The 22,236-nt window shown below is 34.9% G+C and overlaps 3 protein-coding genes across 7 annotated transcripts in view; 2 read left to right on the forward strand and 1 right to left on the reverse strand.

The window, feature by feature from the left end:
* Positions 1-84: 84 nt before the first annotated feature.
* LOC111466119 (probable low-specificity L-threonine aldolase 1) lies at positions 85-4,417 on the forward strand. 3 transcript variants are annotated; one of them, XM_023110727.1, is made up of 11 exons: positions 85-140; positions 288-313; positions 416-858; positions 1,525-1,636; positions 1,797-1,847; positions 1,946-2,017; positions 2,706-2,838; positions 2,924-2,982; positions 3,069-3,169; positions 3,937-4,003; positions 4,220-4,417. In XM_023110727.1, the coding sequence occupies exons 3-11, from the start codon at positions 416-418 to the stop codon at positions 4,256-4,258; spliced, it is 1,077 nt and encodes a 358-aa protein (XP_022966495.1). In that variant the 5' UTR covers positions 85-140; positions 288-313; the 3' UTR covers positions 4,259-4,417. The 3 variants fall into 3 exon arrangements, with proteins under 3 accessions (XP_022966495.1, XP_022966485.1, XP_022966477.1); XM_023110717.1 differs by lacking the exon at positions 85-140 and having other exon boundaries at positions 173-313; XM_023110709.1 differs by lacking the exons at positions 85-140; positions 288-313 and having other exon boundaries at positions 321-858.
* Positions 4,418-6,723: 2,306 nt separating this feature from the next.
* LOC111466135 (probable low-specificity L-threonine aldolase 1) lies at positions 6,724-9,943 on the forward strand. The gene is made up of 10 exons (XM_023110736.1): positions 6,724-6,851; positions 7,375-7,826; positions 7,910-8,021; positions 8,186-8,236; positions 8,339-8,410; positions 8,831-8,963; positions 9,048-9,106; positions 9,449-9,549; positions 9,643-9,709; positions 9,797-9,943. Exons 2-10 carry the CDS (start codon positions 7,384-7,386, stop codon positions 9,833-9,835), a joined length of 1,077 nt encoding a protein of 358 aa, XP_022966504.1. The 5' UTR covers positions 6,724-6,851; positions 7,375-7,383; the 3' UTR covers positions 9,836-9,943.
* Positions 9,944-10,673: 730 nt separating this feature from the next.
* The window catches only part of LOC111466059 (exportin-4), a 32,095-nt gene continuing 20,532 nt past the window's right edge, over positions 10,674-22,236 (reverse strand). The window contains exons 18-32 of one of the 3 annotated variants that reach the window (XM_023110634.1): positions 21,183-21,258; positions 20,531-20,764; positions 19,493-19,564; positions 16,853-16,924; positions 16,705-16,769; positions 16,516-16,618; positions 16,210-16,341; positions 15,697-15,840; positions 13,730-13,837; positions 13,604-13,654; positions 13,445-13,522; positions 13,253-13,366; positions 12,591-12,787; positions 11,549-11,618; positions 10,674-11,318 (exon numbers count right to left, since the gene is read on the reverse strand). In XM_023110634.1, the coding sequence (XP_022966402.1) occupies positions 11,130-11,318; positions 11,549-11,618; positions 12,591-12,787; positions 13,253-13,366; positions 13,445-13,522; positions 13,604-13,654; positions 13,730-13,837; positions 15,697-15,840; positions 16,210-16,341; positions 16,516-16,618; positions 16,705-16,769; positions 16,853-16,924; positions 19,493-19,564; positions 20,531-20,764; positions 21,183-21,258 (1,705 nt within the window). In that variant the 3' untranslated portion in view covers positions 10,674-11,129. Of the gene's footprint in view, positions 11,319-11,548; positions 11,619-12,590; positions 12,788-13,252; positions 13,367-13,444; positions 13,523-13,603; positions 13,655-13,729; positions 13,838-15,696; positions 15,841-16,209; positions 16,374-16,515; positions 16,619-16,695; positions 16,770-16,852; positions 16,925-19,492; positions 19,565-20,530; positions 20,765-21,182; positions 21,259-22,236 lie in introns of those variants that run through there. The other 2 variants (XM_023110641.1, XM_023110650.1) reach the window with 2 other exon arrangements.

The following is a 22,236-nucleotide window of genomic DNA, read 5'->3' on the forward strand; positions in this document are numbered from 1 at the left end:
TTTTTTTTTTTTTTTTTCTTTTGTTTTCTTCAAAATAGATTCCCTTATTCATATTCTTTTAGCACATCCAAAAAGCATTTCAAATATCGAACAATACAAATCCAAATTATCGTGAGAAGCGTGAAGCCTTGGATCTTTCGGTAGTTTCTTACCAAACAAATTCATTTCGGTTTTGCTTCTTCATGTTCTTCTATTTCTTCTCTCCTCAAAAGCATAGGATAAATGAGTATTTTTGTGTCTTTTTATTCGATAATATATTGAGAAAAAGCTATAAATTTCATTTACAGCTCAATCTAAATCGTCGATATCTAAGGTGAGTGAAATTTTTATGTTTTTGTTTGTGACGGAGTTAGTAAATTTGAACCTCCAATTTTTTGGGAGATAATTAATCTCTTTGACAACATAATTGATGAAGATGGTGAGTAGAAAGGTGGACTTACGATCTGACACGGTGACGAAACCGACTGATTCGATGCGAGCTGCGATGGCGATCGCGGAGGTTGATGACGATGTGTTGGGGTACGACCCGATAGCCTTGCAGTTGGAAGAAGAGATGGCAAAGTTGACGGGGAAAGAGGCAGCTTTATTTGTTCCATCAGGCACAATGGGGAATCTCATAAGTGTTCTTGTACATTGTGACATTAGAGGGAGTGAAGTGATTCTTGGAGACAATTCCCATATCCACATATTGGAAAATGGAGGCATTGCTACCATTGGAGGAGTTCATCCAAGAACAGTCAAGAACAATGATGATGGAACAATAGATATTGATTTGATCGAAGCTGCCATTAGAAATCCTAAGGGAGAGCTGTTCTTCCCAACAACAAGGCTTATCTGTTTGGAGAATACTCATGCCAAGTAAGGATGCTAAACTTGTAAGATTAAATTATAGGTTTGGTTTTTTTAAAAAATATCTACCTCTAGTAGATTTTGTTTGATTTGGCCCGTTACGTATCGTTGTCAACTTCACGGTTTTAAAACGCGTCTATTAGGGAGAGGGTCTAGCCCTACTCTAACTAGTGTCTCATACCATTCAGTGACTAACTCTGATACCATTTGTAACCGTCCAAGTCCAGTGTTAGCAAATAATGTCTGTTTTGACTGTTACAAATGATATCAGAGTCAGTCACTGAACGGTGCGAGACACTGGTTGGAGTAGGGCTAGACCCTCCTCTAGTAGATGCTTTTTAGAACGGTGAGACTGAGGACGATATGTAACGAACAAAAATAGACAATATCTGTTAGTAGACGCTTGGACTATTACAGAAATTGTTTTTTTTAAAAAAAAACTTCTCTATTGATATGATAGTTTTATAGAAAATTAAGATGGTAGTGTTACTATTTGTTTAGACAAAAATTTTTTACCCATTTGTCACCATTTGTCGCCATCTGATTTTATACATGGGTTACTTTTTTCGGAACAAATTCAAAGTTTATTTGCATAACTTAAACGTACTCAAAAGTTTAAGGGTATTTTAAACTGTTTAGCCAACTTTTAATTAGTTCTTATGAATGAAAATGCAGTTCGGGTGGCAAATGTCTTCCCGTAGAATATATTGATGAGGTTGGAGAGTTAACTAAGAAACATGGCCTTAAACTTCACATTGACGGAGCCCGTATTTTCAATGCTTCAATAGTAAGTATTCTATAATTATATATATATATATATATATATATATATATATATATATTTATATATAAACAATGTCCTTGATAGGATATTCCTATAAAAGTAACCCTTTTTTTCTTTCAAAAAAGTTAACCCTACAACAGAGAATTTTAAACGTTATTATCAGGCACTTGGTGTTTCAGTTGATCGATTAGTACAAACGGCTGACTCAGTATCAGTAAGTTAGTGTATTGTGTTCTAAATTTTAATAGAGGAAGAAATCCATTCATCATAATACATTATTATATCTCACCACTTTTATTTTTAACTCATTAGGTATGCCTATCGAAAGGTTTAGGTGCACCTGTCGGGTCAGTTATCGTTGGCTCCAAAAGCTTCATTGCCAAGGTAACGTTTTGAATTTATAGTCATCGATGGTTTTGATTTTTTCAATTTTTTTAATTTTAAAAAGTTAAGAGAAGTGTATGAAATTAAAATAAAAAATTGAGAAGTTAAATACAATAAAGTTAGAGAAATGGAAAAAAAATATATATATTTAAAAAGAGAGAATATTAAATCGACTTAACAAAATGTATTAGTCAAAGAAAAAAAGTTAGGTTGAACAAAATAAATTAAATTAAGATCTTTCTTGGCATAAAAAATAATTTGAATTAACATTTTTTTAAAAAAATAAAACTTGGATAGATAAATTATTCGAAAACAACTTTTTACAGCATCTCAACGAATGAAAGTACATAAATGAACTAAGACAATATTGAAAGGAAATCGATCTTGAGATATTGCTTTGAACCATCCTATGTGGGTGAGATAATAAATTTTTTCCAAGAAATCGAGTGAAGACAAAACATGTTGAAATGACTAATTCAGACAATTTTCCTAGAAAGTGACCCATTCAAAGAATTTTAGTGAAAAATTTTGAAACGATATGTAGATTTTTCTTAAAAAATACGTGAGTAATGACAAAATATCCTGAAATGACATAACACTATTGAATATCAAATCTAAATTTAACGTATAATTTAGAAAGTGTTTCTTGTTTGATATCCGTGGTTGAAATAGTTGAGTATAACATTAGGCTAAAAGGGTAAGAAAAACATTGGGAGGAGGAATGAGGCAGATAGGCATCCTTTGTGCAGCTGCGCTTATTGCTATCAAAGAGAATGTCCCAAAACTTGCAACTGATCATCACAATGCCAAGCTCCTAGCTAGTAACATTATATCATCTTCTTCATTCTTTTCAATTATTCATCTTTTTCTTTTTGTCTTATATCTCGTGGAGTTAATATTATACAGGTGGATTGAACCAAATCAACGGAGTAAAGGTGGATCCAAAATCAGTTGAAACAAACATTGTGAGTATCTTTCGATAAAATTAGTATGATATGATGAAAATGCAAATATGAAACATTTTAAAAATGTTTGTGTGATATGATATTAGATATTCTTTGAGATGGAAGAAGATAGCAAAATTTCAGTGGAAACAGTGTGTAAAAGCTTGGAAGAACGTGGCATTTTTATGATGCTAGACGGCAAAACAAGGTTATCCTAAAATCCCAACCCTTTGATCTTTTTATGTTCTTATATTCTTTAATACTCAAATTTCAGTTTGGGATAACTTCTGTTGAACATTTGCATATGCCCTTTGGAGAAGCATAAAAGTGGGGTTTAGAGCAATTGCAAAAAGTGTTTGTAATGCTTTTTGTCTTTGGTTGGGAAACACTCCAAATTACTTTTTAAAAAGCATAGAATTTAGAACAAAAGTATCAATGTTATTTGTTAACAAGCTTTTTTTTTTTTTTCAAATTAAAAAAAACACCAAACATACCCTTCTAGTAGACTTGTCTTAAAGTTGCTAGTGGTGTGCTAGGCCTCGAAAGAGGTGGATTGTGAGATCCCATATCGGTTGTGGAGGAGAATGGAGCATTCTTTGTAAGGGTGTTGGGAGAAGAACGAAACATTCTTTGTAAGGGTGTTGGGGAGGAGAACGAAACAATCTTGGTAAGAGTGTTGGGGTGGAGAACGAAGCATTATTTGTAAGAGTGTTGGGAAGGAGAACGAAGCGCTACCACCGGACCCCTAAAAAAGATGAATTGTGAGATCCCGCATCGGTTGGAGAGGAGAACGAAACATTCTTTGTAAGAGTATAGGGGAAGAGAACAAAGCAATCTTTGTAAGGGTGTTGGGGAGAAGAACGGAGCATTCATGCTTCGTAAAGGTGTGGAAACCTTAAGGAGGAGAATAAAACATTATTTCCAATTCTTTATTTATCTAATATATTTTTTAAAAAAATTAAACTTTACTTGCAGGGCTCGAATGGTTCTTCATCATCAAATCTCAACGAGTGATGTGGAGTATACTTTATCTTGTTTTCAGGTGACTATTACCGACTCATTCTTTAAATATTCTAATTATATTTCTCAAACGGTTTAATATCGTGAATTATATAGTGATAATTTATATTGTTAATTACATTTTCATTCATAATTATTAAAGAAATCATATGTTCATAAAACGATTTCGAGACATTAACGATTAAACGAAACTAAGAATAAGTTTTCACACCTTTCTCAAATTCTTTGGGTTTTGCAGCAAACTCTGAGTGGAATAGCAGCGGCAGGTGGCAACTAATCAAGAACTTATGAAGCAATGTTGCTGCTTAATCTTCGTATGCTCAATATATGCATGCATATGCATATGCATATGGGAAATAATGTGCCTATTGTGGGTGTGTAGAACACTTCTAATCCCTACATAATCGTTCCAATAAATATGGTCTTTCTTGTCAAACTGAATTGGTATAATCGAGAGGAAAACGAGTGTACCAGCAAGGACGCTGGGCCTCGAAGGGAGGTGGATTATGAGATCCCATATCGATTGGAGAGGGAAACGAGTCTTAGTGAGGACGCTGAGTCCTAAAGAAGGGTGAATTGTAAGATCCCATGTCGGTTGGAGAGAGGAACAAAACATTCTTTATAAGGGTGTGGAAGTCTCTCCGTAGCATAGGCGCTTTAAAAATATTGAGGGAAAACTCGAAAGAGGACAACATCGGTTAGTGGTGGGCTTGGGCTCTTACAAAATAAGTGTAAGAAGTGACTCGTGTGTTATCTTTTCCTTGTGGTGGGATCAGATTTTAGATTGTCGGATCAAATTTTTCCCTAGGGTTTTGAAACCAAGTAGGGCTCAGACTATGTTAAATAATACTTGTAGGGATCACTAGAATGCGTAAGCATGTGAGCATATCTTGTCTTAGGATATGCATGTTTAAGACTCTAGAATAGCTATTTCAATGAAAATGCTAGATATGTTAAGAAAAATTACCAAAATGTCCCTCGGATGAGAATTTACAATGCATGTTGATTTATGTGTTTTTCACCGTGTTAGAATGAGAGATAAGATATTGCGATCTGTGCTCCATACGATTGATGAATATTATTTTCCCATTGAATTTGCTTGTATGTTTAGATTATGATTTTTGTGCATTAGATGATCGATAGGAATCTCTCTCTAACAAAGCATGCACGAGTGAACCAAGTTAAGACTAGGATACTAGAGGTAAAGCGATATTTATGTTGACTGAGGACAGTACGTTTCTAATAGACCTAGTATACTAGAATCATGAGTGGCGATCAGAGGCCTAGAATGGAGAGCAATCAGAAATTGGATTAGCCCAAAGGAGTTAGTGAGGAGAGACTTCGAACTACATGGGTAGCTAGCTCTATGTAGAAACTGAGTCAAGACTAACACCAAGATTATGTAAACTGGTCCTAAAAGGGGGACTTGGGATTACACAAGTAGTTATTTTAAGGTGAGTGTTTCTATTGCGTGTAGAAATGAGTCAAGGCTAATGTTGCAATTTCATAAATCGGTCTTGAAAAGAGACTTGGGACTACACATGTATTTATCTTACGGTGAGTGTTTCTATTGCATGCAGAAATGGGTTAAGGCTAACATCGTAATTTCGTAAATCGACCTTGGAAAGAGACTTGAGACTACATAAGTAGATGTTGGGGTGAATACTTCTATTGCGTGTACAAACGAGTCAATGGCTGAAGCCATGATTCTTTATAGGGCCCTAAAGAGGCCTTGGTGACATATGAGGGTTGTTTCTAGAACTTTGAAACCTATATAGTAGTTCACATAGCTGTACGATTAGACCTTAACTAGCCTAGAGAAAAGCTCGTGAAACCCTATTAGAGATCGAATGCATGAAAATCTACAAGTAGATTATTTACGGAGTATTTTTATATTTTTTTCCCCTTATTTTTTTCTTTCAAGTGTTTGTAGACTATCGGTCGAGGTGCAAAGTGTTCAAAAGTTGCGTAGTCTAGAGGGGATTGTTTCGTTCTCGAGCGTTAGTCTATTTTTAGTGTTTAAAGCTCGGATTCAAAGAAATTCAAATATTGAGACTCAAAAATTTATTTAGCCTTAAAAATTTAAATAGTGACCATCCAAGGAATAAATGGAAATCTTTTAAATATTTATACAATAAAGTTTTAGAAATAAATGTCACATTTAACTTTACCCTTATTTGATTGGAAGTTAGTATAAAGTATATAATAAGTGATGCACTAATAATGCCCTTAAAAGCCAAACTTTATTGATCCTTATCCTTACCCATTACCCTATCATATATAGTATTAGGCATTAATCTATAACTATTTAACATCAATAATCTCGAATAATTATGCATAGTATTTTTTTTTTTGAGAAGGTTGTATGGGCTTACGGTTCGCGTACTTGTGCATGGACTCATTAGATGGGCTCGTATACGTACCCTCTAAGCCAGATTATGGATTAGCGTACACTTATATTGCAGGACAAAAAAAAAAAAAAAAACATATATGATATAATGATACAAGCATCTGTATATGATATATCGGAGAAGTAATCCGTTTACATGACATATGATATACAACATGCATGAAATCATGTATTAAAGATGATAATCGAGTGAAACGATACTCATCATACATCACAAAAACGCATGATAAAATAGATATTAAAAGAAAAAAAAGAAGAAAATTTGAAGTTGTTATGTGGAAAAAGTGGAGCAGCCAGCAAAGTTGGATCAGCTTTTCTCAATATATATTATAATTCAAAATCCCACCCAAATTGCAACACCAAAAGGGCTATTAATTTCAAACCTTACCCTCAATTTCCTCCAGCTTTGTGGGTATTTCATAGGATCAAATACTGGTCGTGTAATTTCCTTATCCAAAAGGTTAGAACAACAAAACCTTCATTTTTTTTTGTTATGTTTTCTTCCCACCGACCCGTAGTCTCTATTATCGTTTTGTTGTTAGTTGATGATTGCTCGTCGTTTTACCTGTTATCTTGTATGTAGGCATGTTTCGTTATGCACCTCGATCCTATTGACTTATTTTTTGAAAAATATAATTTTTTATTTAAAAACAAGCTCATACCGAAGATAACAAAATAATAGAAGTGGTGGGCTTGAGCTCTTACAAATGGTATCATAACTAGTTACTAGACGGTGCGAGACACTGGTCGGAGTAGGACTAGACCCTCTCCATAGTAGACGCATTTTAAAAACAGTGAAACTGATAATATGTAATAAGTCAAAGCGAATAATATCTATTAAAGTGTTTAATTTTTTGAATTAAAATATAGAAGTAAAACAAAATTAATGTTTGAAAACGGAGTAAAAAAGTAGAAAACAAAAAAACTAAATGGTTATCAAAAGAAATTTAAATGTTCTTATAATGAACTCTTTGATAATATAGTTGACTAAGATGGTGAAAAGAAATGTGGACCTACGATCTGACACCGTCACAAAACCGACCGAAGCAATGCGAGCTGCAATGGCGATTGCGGAGGTAGACGACGATGTGTTGGGCAACGATCCTTTAGCCCTCAAGTTAGAAACAGAGATGGCAAAGTTGATGGGGAAAGAGGCAGCTTTATTTGTTCCATCAGGCACAATGGGGAATCTCATAAGTGTTCTTGTACATTGTGACATTAGAGGGAGTGAAGTGATTCTTGGAGACAATTCCCATATCCACGTCTATGAAAATGGAGGCATTGCAACCATTGGAGGAGTCCATTCAAGAACAGTCAAGAACAAAGATGATGGAACAATGGACATTGATTTGATCGAAGCTGCCATTAGAAATCCTAAGGGAGAGCTGTTCTTCCCAACAACTAGGCTCATTTGTTTAGAGAATACACATGCCAAGTAAGAAAAGCTTTTATGAGTATCATCTTTTTAGTGGCAAGAAAAGTTGAAGGATGACGAGTGAAAACTTTATTACAATGCAGTTCTGGTGGCAAATGTCTTCACGTAGAATATATTGATAAGGTTGGAGAGTTAGCTAAGAAACATGATCTGAAACTTCATATTGATGGAGCTCGTATTTTCAACGCTTCAATCGTGAGTATTCCCTAATATAAAGGAAAGTTGATGAGCCTTTGATGAGAAATTTAGTCCTTATAGTATCAAGAGTTCGAGTATATAATAATTTAATAATCTATAGATTTGATCTTTGATCCCTTTTTTATTACTTAGTTACGAGATTTTTCAAATGTTATTTATAGGCACTTGGAGTTTCAGTTGATCGATTGGTACAAGCGACTGACTCAGTATCAGTAAGTTTAAGTGTAATGTGCTTTAAACTTTAATGTAGGGAGAAAATTTAGCTATAACAATACATCATTTCGTCACATAACTTTTATTTTTGACTCTGTTAGGTGTGTCTATCAAAAGGTTTAGGTGCACCTGTTGGGTCAGTTATTGTCGGCTCCAAAAGCTTCATTGCCAAGGTATTGTTTTGAATTTTTAGTCACTATGTCAATATAAGCCACTTTAAATGAACAAACCATTCGTATGTGAAATATGTGGTCAAAATTTTTACAAAGGACTTAAGTAAAAGAGCTATTTGCTTACCTTAAAAGCATTCACGTTGAAATAACTATACTCAAAAGATCCATGTTGAATTTTCCAAAAACGTACGCGAGTGATGACAAATTATGTTAAAATGACTCATGTTGATCTATGGGGATAGTTTTTATAGTAACGTAACCATGTCGGAGGACAATGTCAGGGCCATAAATGTTGAATCTCAATTCTAAATCCTAGTCTAAATTCTGGGTATGGATCACGTAATTAATAAGAAAAAATTATAATTTAGAAAGTATTTCTTGTTTGATAAGAGTGGTTGAAATGGTCGAGTATAATATTAGGCTAAAAGGGTAAGAAAAACATTGGGAGGAGGAATGAGGCAGATAGGCATCCTTTGTGCAGCTGCGCTTGTTGCTATCAAAGACAATGTTCCAAAACTTGCAACCGATCATCAAAATGCCAAGCTACTAGCTAGTAACATTATATGCTTTCTTCATTCTTTTCAATTATTTATCGTTTTCTTTTCGTCTTATATCTCATGGAGTTAATATTATACATGTGAATTGAACCAAATCAACGGATTAAAGGTGGATCCAAAATCAGTTGAAACAAACATCGTGAGTATTTTTATCAAAATTTTATAATGTCTTTGGTTTAGATTTCTTTAAAGAACCTTTCTGAGTATTAACACAAACATGCCCTGAACAATTTTTTATTTCTTTATTATTATAAATACCACAATTACATATAAACGTATAATCTTTGAGATAATTAGAGATATTAATTTAACGTGCAATAACCTACACTTAAATGGAGCGAAAATGGGAGAGGAAGTCCTTGTTAGCTAAACGTGATTCGGAGATGAGATTATATTTTCTGTTTGATCACCCACCCAATTTCACGCTCCGCTTAGCCTCATTAACTTCATGTTATAGTAATTATTTTTGTTGTATGATTAGATATTTCTTGAGATCGAACAAGACTCCAAAATCTCAGCAGAGTCACTGTGTAAGAACTTGGAAGAACATGGCATTCTTTTGATGCAAGAAAGTTCATCAAGGTCTCCTCTATAACCTCAAACATTTTAAAACATTGTGTTGCAAAATATTTAATCTTTTATTTATATAATGATACAAAACCAAAACTTTTGCAGGATTAGAATGGTTGTTCATCATCAAATATCAGCAAGTGATGTTAATTACACCATAAATTGCATTAAGGTGATGATCAAGAATTAATAGTTTAATGATTCTTGTTTAAACTTAATTCTATGTCACTAATAAACTCTTCCTTTGGGCCTTTTGCAGCAATTTGTTTGTGGGTATCCACTTCAAAGTGGCTACTGATCACACAAAGCTCTCTATCTATTTCTGTGGAATTTGCTATCACTTGTGAAGCAATAAAATGTTTGCTATTGTAAACAACTTATGGCACATTTCTAATCTCCATATTAATTATAAAGGCTAAAGGCTAAATGTATTTAGCCGGTTCTCCGATCCAAACTACTAATTCTTTTTCAGGTCCAAAATTTAAACCATACCACACATTCTACTTCAAAATTAGATTGAACCGTTCACCATGTCACAAGTTAATTTGTATAAGAGTAGATTATTTGAAAAAAAATATAATAAACTCAATGACATATCAATGATTCAATGAATAAAAGTATGAATGGTGAAAAATGGCACAAAATAAAATAAGAAAAACTCGAGAAGAAGAAAAAAGGGCGAAGATATTGGTTACGAGAGCCAACATACTTTGGGTAAGATAGCTATGAAAGCAAATGGAAACGTTAATGGAAGAACGCTCTAGAGAAGAAAAAATCAATTCGGAGTTGGTCAATTAGGCGAGACTCATTACCGCTTATTTGCATCTACATCTCACTCTTTCAAATTTTATATGGTTCAAGTAGAATGTAACTTGAATGTGCTTGCAACCTACCATAGTGAACACGTAACACCATAAATCGAGTTCAACACCTGTTCAACCATTTTCTAAGAGATTTTAGGTAAATAAAGAACACCATTCTAATGTCTTCAAACGTTTTTGTCCTATATCTATGTATAAAAAGCGAAGATTTATTTATGAACTCTTCTTCTAGATTAATTTTATGAAAATGTGCGATCAACCAATCTTTTTACAGTGTCGAATCTTATGCTAAGCTAAGCGATCAAATTAAGTCTCGAAGAATCGTCTTGAAATTTTCAATCTCCTGTTCTCAATTACAAGTTTGTAGAGATGAAAACAAAACTATAAGAGAGCAAAACTATACAATCACCTTCAAATTGCAATAATGTTCTAAACTAAACTAAAATTGCATCACATTCCAGCCTAACCACAGCCAAACAACATAAAATGGGGATTATTTTCCAACACCAAACCAAAGCCAATAATGCACCATATTTAGAGAAACAACTGAGAGCTTTTTCAGCAGAAAATCCTTCAAATTTTAAATTTGTTCTTACCTGAAACAAGGGCATCAGAAATTGTAGTTCATCTCCTTGCAAGAGTGAAGAGAGCAGCTAGCTGAAGCCTTCTAGTGCTCAATCTTCATAGCAACACTGCCAGCATCTGTTTCTAACTTCTGGCTGAGGATAATTTTGGAGAATGCACCATGACAGAACGGATTATATCAAGATATCAAACTGTCCGCAAAAAACCACGAACATCAATAAGGAAGTTGTGTAAATTTTTCCTAAATCTCTGGGAATTTATACGATCAAGCACAGAAGAAAGCTGGTTTGCACTGGTCAGAGTATGCAAGGCATTTGCAATCCTCGACTTGAATGTTGGATTATCCTGCCTCTCTATTAACTGTGTGGCTAATTTCTGTCACAAAAAACAATTATTGATTTAACTAAGAGCATGGCAGAGGAGATCATAAAAGCAGAAACTGATAAATGCCTCTATAAATGACCTATCCACCTTCCATATTCACAGATTTGGACAAATGTTCAAAGCAACCATATGTTAAATCACATATCATAGCTAAAAGAAAAATCAACAGATACTTCAAAGCTCATAGAATGGTATGGGACAACTTTATTAATGTAGATTACCTGGTATAGTCCTTGATCACATAGAATTAGAGGAAAGAGAGCGTCGGCTGCATTCCCCACCAGGTCAGGGCTGGTACAACATAGAACAGAATAAAATGTCAGCCTGTGTTCTTTAAATGTGATGGAAGCTTGTATATTGAGAAACTCAGTTTTTTGTAAAACGATTATTATAAGTAAATCTAACATAATCCATCCGCTTAAGCTTTTATTTAATTTGGTATCAGGCTGGAGGTTTTATATTCAATCCCCTCTAATGTCATTTTCTCTCCCGTATGTATATTCTATATATATATATATAATGTGTTGAAAATATATTTATACTAAACTGGGCGGGACGAGAAATATAATCCCGTTCCAGCCCCATTTATCTAACTGAGAAAAAATGTTCCCCACTCCCTCCTCCATTCCTTGTCTAAACGGAGAATCCCCTCTTCGTTCGGGGCGGGTCCGGGTAAAATGGACATCTATATCTGAACTATACTCGCGGCAACTTGCCAGAGAGATTGCAACGAAACATGATGGAGAGAGGATTAGAGGGCTTCAATGCGGGAGAAAAGAGAGGAGATGGTAGTATGGTGGACGACTTGGGGAAGTTCTTGCTCACAAAAGCACTTCTGATTTTGGGGATTGGGTGTTGAAATTGGTAATGCGATTGAAATTTCTGGGTACGAAGACTTGGGTACTGAGAATAGTGCTGAAATTGGGCAGATTGAAGGATTTGAAAAACAAGAGCTTGAAGAAGAGGATCAGAGGGAGACAGCGACGGCGGAGGAGAGGGGTGGTGGGTTTGAAAGCAGGGAGTCGTGAAATCGCCACCGTAGCAACAGGTGGGGGGAAGATGGTTCCGGAGGAGATGGGTTTGATGAGGATAGTGATGAGAGGCCATTAGAGGCTTGAAATTGAAAATTTTAATGAAATTGAAAATTTTAATGAAATTAAAAATGAAAAAAAGAACTTATAACTCAACAAATATGATCAGAAAAATGTCTTCAAGATTACATTTAAGCACATGAATAATAGGCAAGTTGAGGTGTCTGTTTACCTGTAATCCTCAAAAAGAAGCAACTGCAGTAGAGACTTGAGGAATCCGCTCAGAACACCTTCCTGCACAGCTTCACCTCCGTCCTTTCTCGTAATCACTTGAGAGTCCAATCCAAGATTACCTGCAGCGATTTCCTTTAAGTGGTATGAAGCAAGCGATTTTAGAGCCTTGAGACACATATCAACAACTTCTATGTCCTGCCAAATCAGGGAAAGAGTGAGAGAATGAAATATGAACAAGCACTTGAAAATTCAAGAACGTTATGGTGCTAGATTTTGCTCCAACAATTTGTGACATTGAATTTGAGTCCAAACTCTAAGAAAATGAAGTTAATTATCTTTTGTCCAACATTTTGTGGTGCTACAATGTACTCCAACTATTGGTGACACTGAATCCAAACAATAGAAAAATGAAAATGAAGTTCATTATCTTTTCCCAGCATTTGCTCACACCAACTCCAATCGAATAACATTCTGGCTACTACGCGATGGAAGTCTCATTCAGATCATTTTCATTAGTATAACTCTATTTGATTGATTGATTGATGTTAATATCAAAGCTTCTCACGCTATCAAGGTTTCAATGTGTTCAAGTCCATCAACCAAACACCAACAATATAAGTTCATGTCTTATCTGGAAGTCATTGCCAAACATTTATGTACCTGATGATGGAGACCAAAGTCCAGAGTCCTAAGAACTTGAGCAAAAGCTTCATGATTCAGTTTTGCAACAGTTTCAGGATAAACCTCAAGCAAATGCGACAACAAAGAGAAGTACTGCAGAGGAGCAGAGTATACATCATCCTTATGCACAATGGTGTAGATTGTCGTTATTTCAACAGAATAAGAACTTACATCCCGGCAAAGCTTTGGGTATTTCAACAAATCCAAAGATATCAAAGGACTAATTATGTGGAGACCGAAGTACACGACCTGCAAAAACAGGTGTTGAAAATATGGTACAAGCATATTATTAATGTATTGTTTTGACTCACAGGCTGCAAATCAACTTACCTGAGAAATATCTGGTGCTGGCACATCCGAATTATCAGATGAAAAATCAACCTACAATAACCAATTTCTGATTGTCAACAAAATCATAACAGATGTAACATAGAATCTATCACAGAAATTTCTTACCAGATCTTTTGAGCAAAGATTCGAAAGAAGTTGAAGAAGTGCACGCAAATCCTTGTACTTCTCATTTTTTGCCTCATTAAGTAAGCTGTTTGAAAGGCTTAATGATATCTGTTTACATAAGGTTGAAATATGTAGTATAAGGATCAGCCACTGCCATAATATATGGTAGATGGAAGGATAATAAAGATCTAGAAGCAATGTGACCTTTATGATCATGGAAGGATTATAAAGATCTAGAAGCAATCCACAAGGCTCTTCAACCTTGAAGAACAATTAAAGTCTAGACATGATAATTCTTTATTCATGTGTCTTTTCTAATACAAAAAAAACTAACTAAATCCCTAAATAACAATTCAAAAAAATAAATCTAACTAAATCCTTAAATAATACATAATAATACATAAAAATATATGTAACTAAATCTCTAGATATTAGGTGATATAATTAATGTTAGGTTTTGCACAGATATAATTAAGGTTATTCATTCAACACTCCCTTCAAGCTGCGGAATAGATATCATCCATTCCCAGCTTGAATGTGAACTCACGAAACATTGAGCTGTGAAGTTCTTTTGTTCGTACAGCATTGAACTGTGAGGGCACATAACTAATGCAGACTATCCCTTTCTCAAATATCTCCTTAATAAAATGTCAATCAATTTCAATATGATTTGACATATTGTGTTGGATAGGATTATGTGCAATATTGATTGCATGACTTTACTGACATGACTTCAACGGCAAGGCACGACTTCAACAGTACAGACAGTACGACTTAAATAGTGGCTGTGAAGACTCCCAATAAATTTAGTCTAGGTGAAAGATCGGTAACTATGAAAGCTACGCCAATTAATCAGACTTCTTAAAATTGAATAGCTCTAATACCATGTTATAAGTGTAAACTATCTTGCTCACATTTCTTCTTAATTTTCAAAGAGGTACACATGTTTTGGAAGTAGAAACATCTTCTGCAAAAGAGCCTTGAAAGTAGAAACATCAAAACATCATCACCAACCGAATTGGCCATAGGGTAGGTGATAGAGAAAACACATCATTCTGGACCAACTCATGGATTGAAAACACCATGCTAGCTCTATGATATCCACTTTTGTACAGGCTCTCTCATAGAAAAAAAAGCAACGATTAAAGAAGCGTGAAATGTTGTCAACAAATTCTAGGACTTGAAGCTTCGTAGGAATTTAAAGAATAACGAAGCAACGGAATGGGCCGAATTAAGACTTAACCTTGCCCTAGTGGTATTGACAAACAAAGCAAACTCACTGACTTGGCTCCCTAGCACTGACAGGGTCTTCTGGGAGAAAAAGAAGTAATAAATATAACACTAGCAAAGACAACATGTGAAGGACATTACCCTAAAAAGGTGAAGTTCTTCGTTTAGGAAATAGCGCATAAAGTCATTAGCACAATTGAAAATCTTCAACAAAAGAAAAAAAATAATAATAATAAAACAATGTCCTACGACTCTTTCTCCAAATTGGTGTTCATTATACAAGAAAGGAAACGAATAACAAAGCCACTTATTTATGCAATGCACATATAGTCCAAATTTCTGAACAACGATTCTCAATATATTTGGATGGCATCTCACATTTCCTAGGGAGGTAAATGATCTATTGGACATGACCTTTAGCATACTAATCTTTCAAGAATGCAAAAGCTCTACTATGGAAAAACTTTATCATGACTTTCTTTTGAAATATGTGGAAAGAAAGAAATCAAATAATATTTGCGGAAAACACACAAACTTATACAATACTCTTCGATAATGTTGTTTATCAAGCTATATCTTGGTGTAAACTGTCTAATATTTTTACTTCCTAGTCATACATCCCTTCTCATTTGTAAACATCATGGATATTACATCCCTTTTGAAAATTGTAATCATCAATCAAATTGCCTCTTAAAAAACTTCATATTACAAAGTAGTCAAATAAAGTAGCAACTTACTTTGCCAATATTATGTGATGAATACAGCTGGAGCAAACGCATGCAAAAATCAACAACAGTAGCTGTTTCTTGAGCTTCTAAGTAACTAATTTGTCCATCCACCCAGTGAACCACAAATTTCAGTAGCATATAAACAACTGCCGCCTAATAAAACATAATTCATCAGTATATATAAAATCAACGCAAAAATCTTTTCAAGGACTCACAAAATAAATAAATAAATAAATAGTATTATCACAAAATAAGCAAAAGTTCAAAAAAATCTAAATTATTTGACTAAACTGACTATTCAAATTTTCACCACTTATCTAAAATCATTTAACCGGCCACATATAAGTTCAAGAAAACATTTTGAGAACAGATTTAGGATGAATATGGAACAGCTTTCTAAATTTTAGAGGGAAAAAACTATTTTCAAACGGTAGCTCAATAAACCCCTTAACTTCTAAAACTAGAGAACTCAACAGTGTTTATGCATGCATGAAACCAATATAGATGCACAAACTTGTGTACCTCATCCTTGTAAACTGCTAGAAGAACCAAAACAGGGTTCATGACAGAAAATCCCAACTCATAAATTGCTCTCTGAGTACGGGGTTCTGAAGCACAAGCAGCTCCACGAAGCCGCTCCAACAAAAAACTTATCTGCAAATATAATGTATAATGTTAATGGATAACTGTTCTTCTCCATCATTAGTCCCATCAAAACTTTAGGAAAAAAATTCCAAAGTTCTTTGACCAAAAGTTCACCAGTGTCCTTTTTTCATAAGAGACTGGAAACTTCCCATACAAAGGACACTAATATTAGAAAAAACTTACCATCATCATGACATCAGGTTGTTGAGCAATACTTGCTAAGTCCTTCCTGCTAGCCATTTCAACAAGATGTGTTGCTGTATGGCCCATAAGATCCCTCACATACCTTATAAAATTTAAATCATGATCATGGGAAGGATCTAAATGAAGAACAAAGCAAATGAGAAAATAGCAAATGATTACAGTGCTCACTGATTTGATGATTCTATATTTCTCACCCCAGAAGCCGAACGCACTAATGTTTGAGCTAGTGAACGCTGAAGAAAAAAGTTAATGACTACGTATTCAAGTGGGAAAGCACAGGTAAGCTGGACTGTCAAAGCATACAAAGCCATATTACCTGGTGAGTTGAATCCAACAAGAACAATTTTTTTTCATTATCAAAAGCATTTGTTAAATTACGCCAGGAATCCTGAAGAATAAACAACATAGACCTCTTAGAAAATAATTTTAAGTTGCATACTGTATCAACAGCTTGAATAGAAAGGGTTTAAATGTCAACTTAAAAAATTGATAATTGGACAAATGATTGCATTGATGAGTCACAGAAATAAACTTAAAAAATTTATAATTGGACAAAAGATTGCATTGATGCGGTCAATCAATATAGAGTGAAATGCTCTTTCAAAAAGGCTATCAAAATTTGCTATTATGAGATTTCCAAAGAAATTACAGTGAAGTTGCAATTATGTTGCTTATTTTAACAAAGGGAAATCAAAATTTACCCTCTGCAGATACACCCAATGATTCAACCTTTAATTTAACTAAGAAAACTTATTTTTCTTCTTCGAGGTCCACCTTACAATGTCAAAGCATTATTGTTTCTTTAATAGTATGAGAATTACCCCTACTCAAGCCCTAAGCTTCGTTATGACTAGTTGGCAATTTATCAAAATAGTTGAGACCATCAAGGACTCTAACATGGTCAATCATCTTCCCCGAGTCTTGATCCTAAAAGACGCAATGTGTTTCAAGGAAAGTAACGTGTCAGTTGGCATCCTTGGAAATTTTACTAACAAGAAACAAGACAAGCTAATTTAGGGACGTGGAGGACAGATTGATTGTTACTCTTCTCACTTTGTTGGGTATTCCTCCAATTTGAAAGCTTCCCATGGATTTTCCAACAGGTCTCACGTGTGTGTTGGGGTTTATTACAGTAGTCATACCATAATCGAGGTTTGGTGAGCTAAGTAGAAGCCTTTTTTGCAGTAGCCTGAACCACCATAGTAGAGGTCTCAATTGTACTAATAGGTTTCTTGCCAAGCATAACAATGTAGTAACTTTCTTCTTTGCATACTTCAAAATAAACTTAATTAATGGATAGGAGAGGATTCTTGCCAAGTTCTCTACTTCTAACCTCATTGAAGTCACCATTGAGGCCAACAAGAAATTTGTAGATATGGTCGTCCTCCACAACTTTCTTATAGTGAGTTTGATCTTTAGTAGACTCCTATTCATTAGTGTCAAATAAATCTAGGTCTTGCCAATTTTTTTCAGGGAGTGAATGTATTTGGTAACTGTATCTCCTCCTTGACAATGTTTCTCAATTTGAGATTCAGCTCAAACACTTGCGATTGATTGCCCAAGTTGAAATGCATCTCATTCACATTGTCCCATAATTCCTTCGCAGTTAAGTAAGGCATATAGTTGCAATTTATCCGCTTAACCATAGAGTTGGCCCACCCATCATAGCCGTGGAATACTCAGCATCCCAAGTAGCAAACTGAGGATCGTCCTTGTTAGGAATTTTTTCTCGTACTCGTTCTACCCTTTTCTACAATTATACATTCGAATACTTCAGGACCAAAGATGAAAATTATCCTCATTAAGTTGGACAGTGATGATTTAGACGTGTGTCAAGGACCTTAGTCACCAATGGCTTGTCTTCAAATATATTGTTTATTCAAAAAGAGAACAATCGAACAGACACAAGTGGCTGAATGAACAACACAAATCTTGGATAGAAACGACCAGCAAAGATGTTAAAGTCAACAAGTTTTCTAGTTGGGGTCACAAATTGTGAGATCCTACTTCGATTGGAGGGAGGAACGAGTTAGCGAGGACGCTTGGCCCTGAAGGGGTAGATTGTGAGATCCCACATCGGTTGGAGAGGGAAACGAAGCATTCTTTATAGGGTGTGAGAACTTCTCCCTAGCAGACGCGTTTTAAAGTCCTTGAGAAGAAGCCCGAAAGAGGAAGCCCAGAGAGGACAATATTTACTAGTGGTGGATTTGGGCCGTTACAAATGGTATCAAGCTAGACATCGGGCGGTATGCCAGGGAGGACGCTGAGCCCCAAAGGGGATGGACACTAGGAGGTGTGCCAGCGAGAACACTGGGCCGAAGGGGGGTGAATTGTGAGATCCCACTTCAATTCGAGCGATGACGCTAGGCCCCCAAGGGGATGGATTGTGAGATCCCACATCGGTTGGAGGGGGTAACGAAGCATTCTTTATAAGGGCGTGAAAACCTCTCCCTAGCAGACTCATTTCAAAATCCTTGAAGAGAAGCCCAAAAGAGAAAAAATATCTGCTAGAGATGGACTTGGGCTGTTACAAAAATGTTCGAAGGTTGCTAGGATTTTTAGTCACACACAGGTATTTGTGAAGTCGCGTGGTTGCAGTTGAAACAATAATTAGGGTTAAGGTAAGGGTTGAATATTTTTAAGGCTTTAATGTCTAATCTAATACTATGTCAGATATCAATAATAATATGATTAGAATACTTGCCTATTTCTCATCATCACAATGGCTACAAGAGACCTATCTTAAGTAGGAGAAAACCCTAAAACATAAGAGGAAAAACGTACACACATTATTACATTATAACTACAACAAATAAAAAGTGTTAAGGAAAATATCAAAAACATATCCCAAGTTGTCAGCACTTTAATAAAAAGCTTCATTTCAGGTTCAAAGATTAAGAATACATGAAAGAAACATTTATGAACTTTCATGAATTATTAAGACCATCTAACTCACCAGTGAAACAAGATGATTGCAAATATGTTTCTGACGAACAAGTGCACGAAGCAGTTGGTTACATGTGAGTGCCTGTTACATTCCAGATTATTGCACTACGAACATTCTAAACAATAAATGCAAAGCAATATGGGTATTTAATAACTAAAGTTATGTATTCTAGCCCCTCTGATCAACAGAAAGCATTATGCAACATGCTTAACTAAGAAAATAGATTAGATTTGAGAATGACACGCTAGTATGCTTGCTTACAATCTTTCATTCAAAATTATATGATCACTATTCACGATGATTTCTTCATTTCTCTTGTCAAGTGGAGACCATATTTGTCTAAACAGAAAATAGCGTTTACTGTGGTCATTCCCTTTTTCACCAAAGTTTGACCATTTATGGGATTTCAGATCACCGTTGTTCAGAGGTTGAATATTTTCAAGATGTTGGATGAGGTCATTCTGAGTCACCTTTACAAGAGACGGTGTCAGATTCTTTAACAAATGTTGATTCTTCAACAGTTATCTGGTTTATTTATTTGGAAAGAAATGAGAAGAGATTTTCCACACTATTTAAATGCTTCTTCACAAGCCAACTGAAGAGCATTAGCCTTGCATATTTATCTTGGTATGCATGTCTTTGTATGCATCTCTTGATATCTGTTCACGACTATAGGTTGCTGTTATGATTACTTGTCTTGGGATACATTTTGTTGTTAATCAAACTTATCTAGGTATACATGTTTTAATGTCTTCTTATGACTGAAGAGCCCTGCTTTCATATATCATCTCAATACAACACTAATTCAAGATTTTATGCTTGCCTAGTTGTCTTGTCACAAACCATTGTTAAAAGAATTTTGGAAGACATGTTCGGGACAGGGATTCAGAACTTGGTTTGATGATCATCAAGAATGTAACTAAAATTTACTTCAGAAATCTCCACAAGAGGTGATATTTAAAAATAAATACAATAAGAATTACCACTTATGATGAAATATTTCAATAAAATTTTAGCAGCATTGAAAATTGAAAAGGAAATCCATACATGCAAGTCTTTTTCCCCAGGATATGACAAAAGTGTAGTTGCTGATATGCAAATAATAACGTCAAGTATAGGTATTCCTTGGCCATGTTCTCCAAAAAAGCTGTAACAGACTTTCCTGGTATGCTGTGTCTGGAAATGATCATGTTCTTTACCATAATTGCAGTTGCTAGTGATGATTTCTTCGGGGTGAAGTAAATATGTTGATGACCATCTTGATAGAAACCATACAACTGACTGCACCAATACATTGGCTCAAATAAACGAACTGATACAGCATAAAGCTATTAGAAGTAGAAATAACAGTTATTTGTTTAACAATTAGCTTGTGAGGGCCTCTTTTTGGTTTCTTATGATAAAAAGAAATAACAGTGAACGAACTCTTAAACAGTAGAGCTAGATCCATAAATAGTCTTCTGGACCATATTTTTTTTATTGGGTTCGCATGGCAAAAATTTATGCTCCCTCGAGAAGCCTATCTTTACACACCTATTCTTACTCTAGTATTTCTAAGTGGTAGTTTTGAGAGGATTTATAGCTTGGTGTATTATACTTGTACAACACGGTAAGTTCAGTTGGGAGTGTCATAAAAACAAAATAAAAAGTGAAGAGATATAGAATGAAGCACTATTATGGAAAAAACAAAGAACTCTACCTCCATAAGTCGAGGGCTGAAAATTGATGCCCTAGTTTGGTGGTCCAAACATTGCTCACAAAACCTAATGACTAAGCTGTACGAGAAGACTTTGCATTAGTTTCATTTTATAAGAAATGGTGTTGTTGCCAATCTAAGTGCAATGATCAAATAGTTAATATATTATGCATCTATTGAATCTCCACCCCATTGAACTATTAAAAGAAAAGGAAAGTCACTCATGAACATAGTATGAACCAAAGTGTAACAAATACAGATAAATAAAGAACAGACTAATTAAATCGATCCAACTACATTAAAACTTAAACCACCCCCAACATTAATTGTCAATCTTTTGATCTCACAATGAACAGCAATGGTAAATTCAACTTCTCCATAATTCTATCATTCCTCTTTCAACCATAATTTTTCAAAAGGAATTCGAAACCTCTACAACTTGTGTACTTCACAATTATCCTTTAGTTGGACAATTTTTAGATTCAGCACATGCTACTTTCCCACCATAACTAGAACTCTACTTTCTTCCATCCTTGGTGTAAAGAAGGCACCAGGAAAAAAGTTAATAGTTTTGGAATCGAAAGCACCCAAGAATTTGGGCCTGATGGCTGGAAAACCCACCTGAAGTTCTTTCCTTAAATCGACTACTGAATACTTGCTATCACTGGAAGGTTTATTAGAAGAACCACGATCAAATGTGGCGAAATTCAAAGAATGATCGACATGATGGCACAACAATTGGAAAAATTTACATTGGAACAACAAATTTTCCAACAGAACAGATATCAAGAAAATGTGATTGAAGAAAGAAACAGAGATAAGCAGCCCAATCTTCAAGAAAGAATGGGAATTCAACCAAGAAACCCAAACTTTTTTCACAGTGGATCTAAGGAGTGGATATTACCGGATATGATGAATATAACCTTTTTTATGCAACTCCATCCCGTCTACAACATCTATAATCCTCAATTAGCTTCATTAGCTAGTCAAGAATTTTCCTACTAAGAATAAAAGCACCTTGAGAACTAGAGATTGTCGAAAGGATAACCCTTTTTAA

Source organism: Cucurbita maxima, unplaced genomic scaffold (genome assembly GCF_002738345.1).
Source record: "Cucurbita maxima cultivar Rimu unplaced genomic scaffold, Cmax_1.0 Cma_Scf00002, whole genome shotgun sequence".
Lineage (NCBI taxonomy): Eukaryota > Viridiplantae > Streptophyta > Magnoliopsida > Cucurbitales > Cucurbitaceae > Cucurbita > Cucurbita maxima.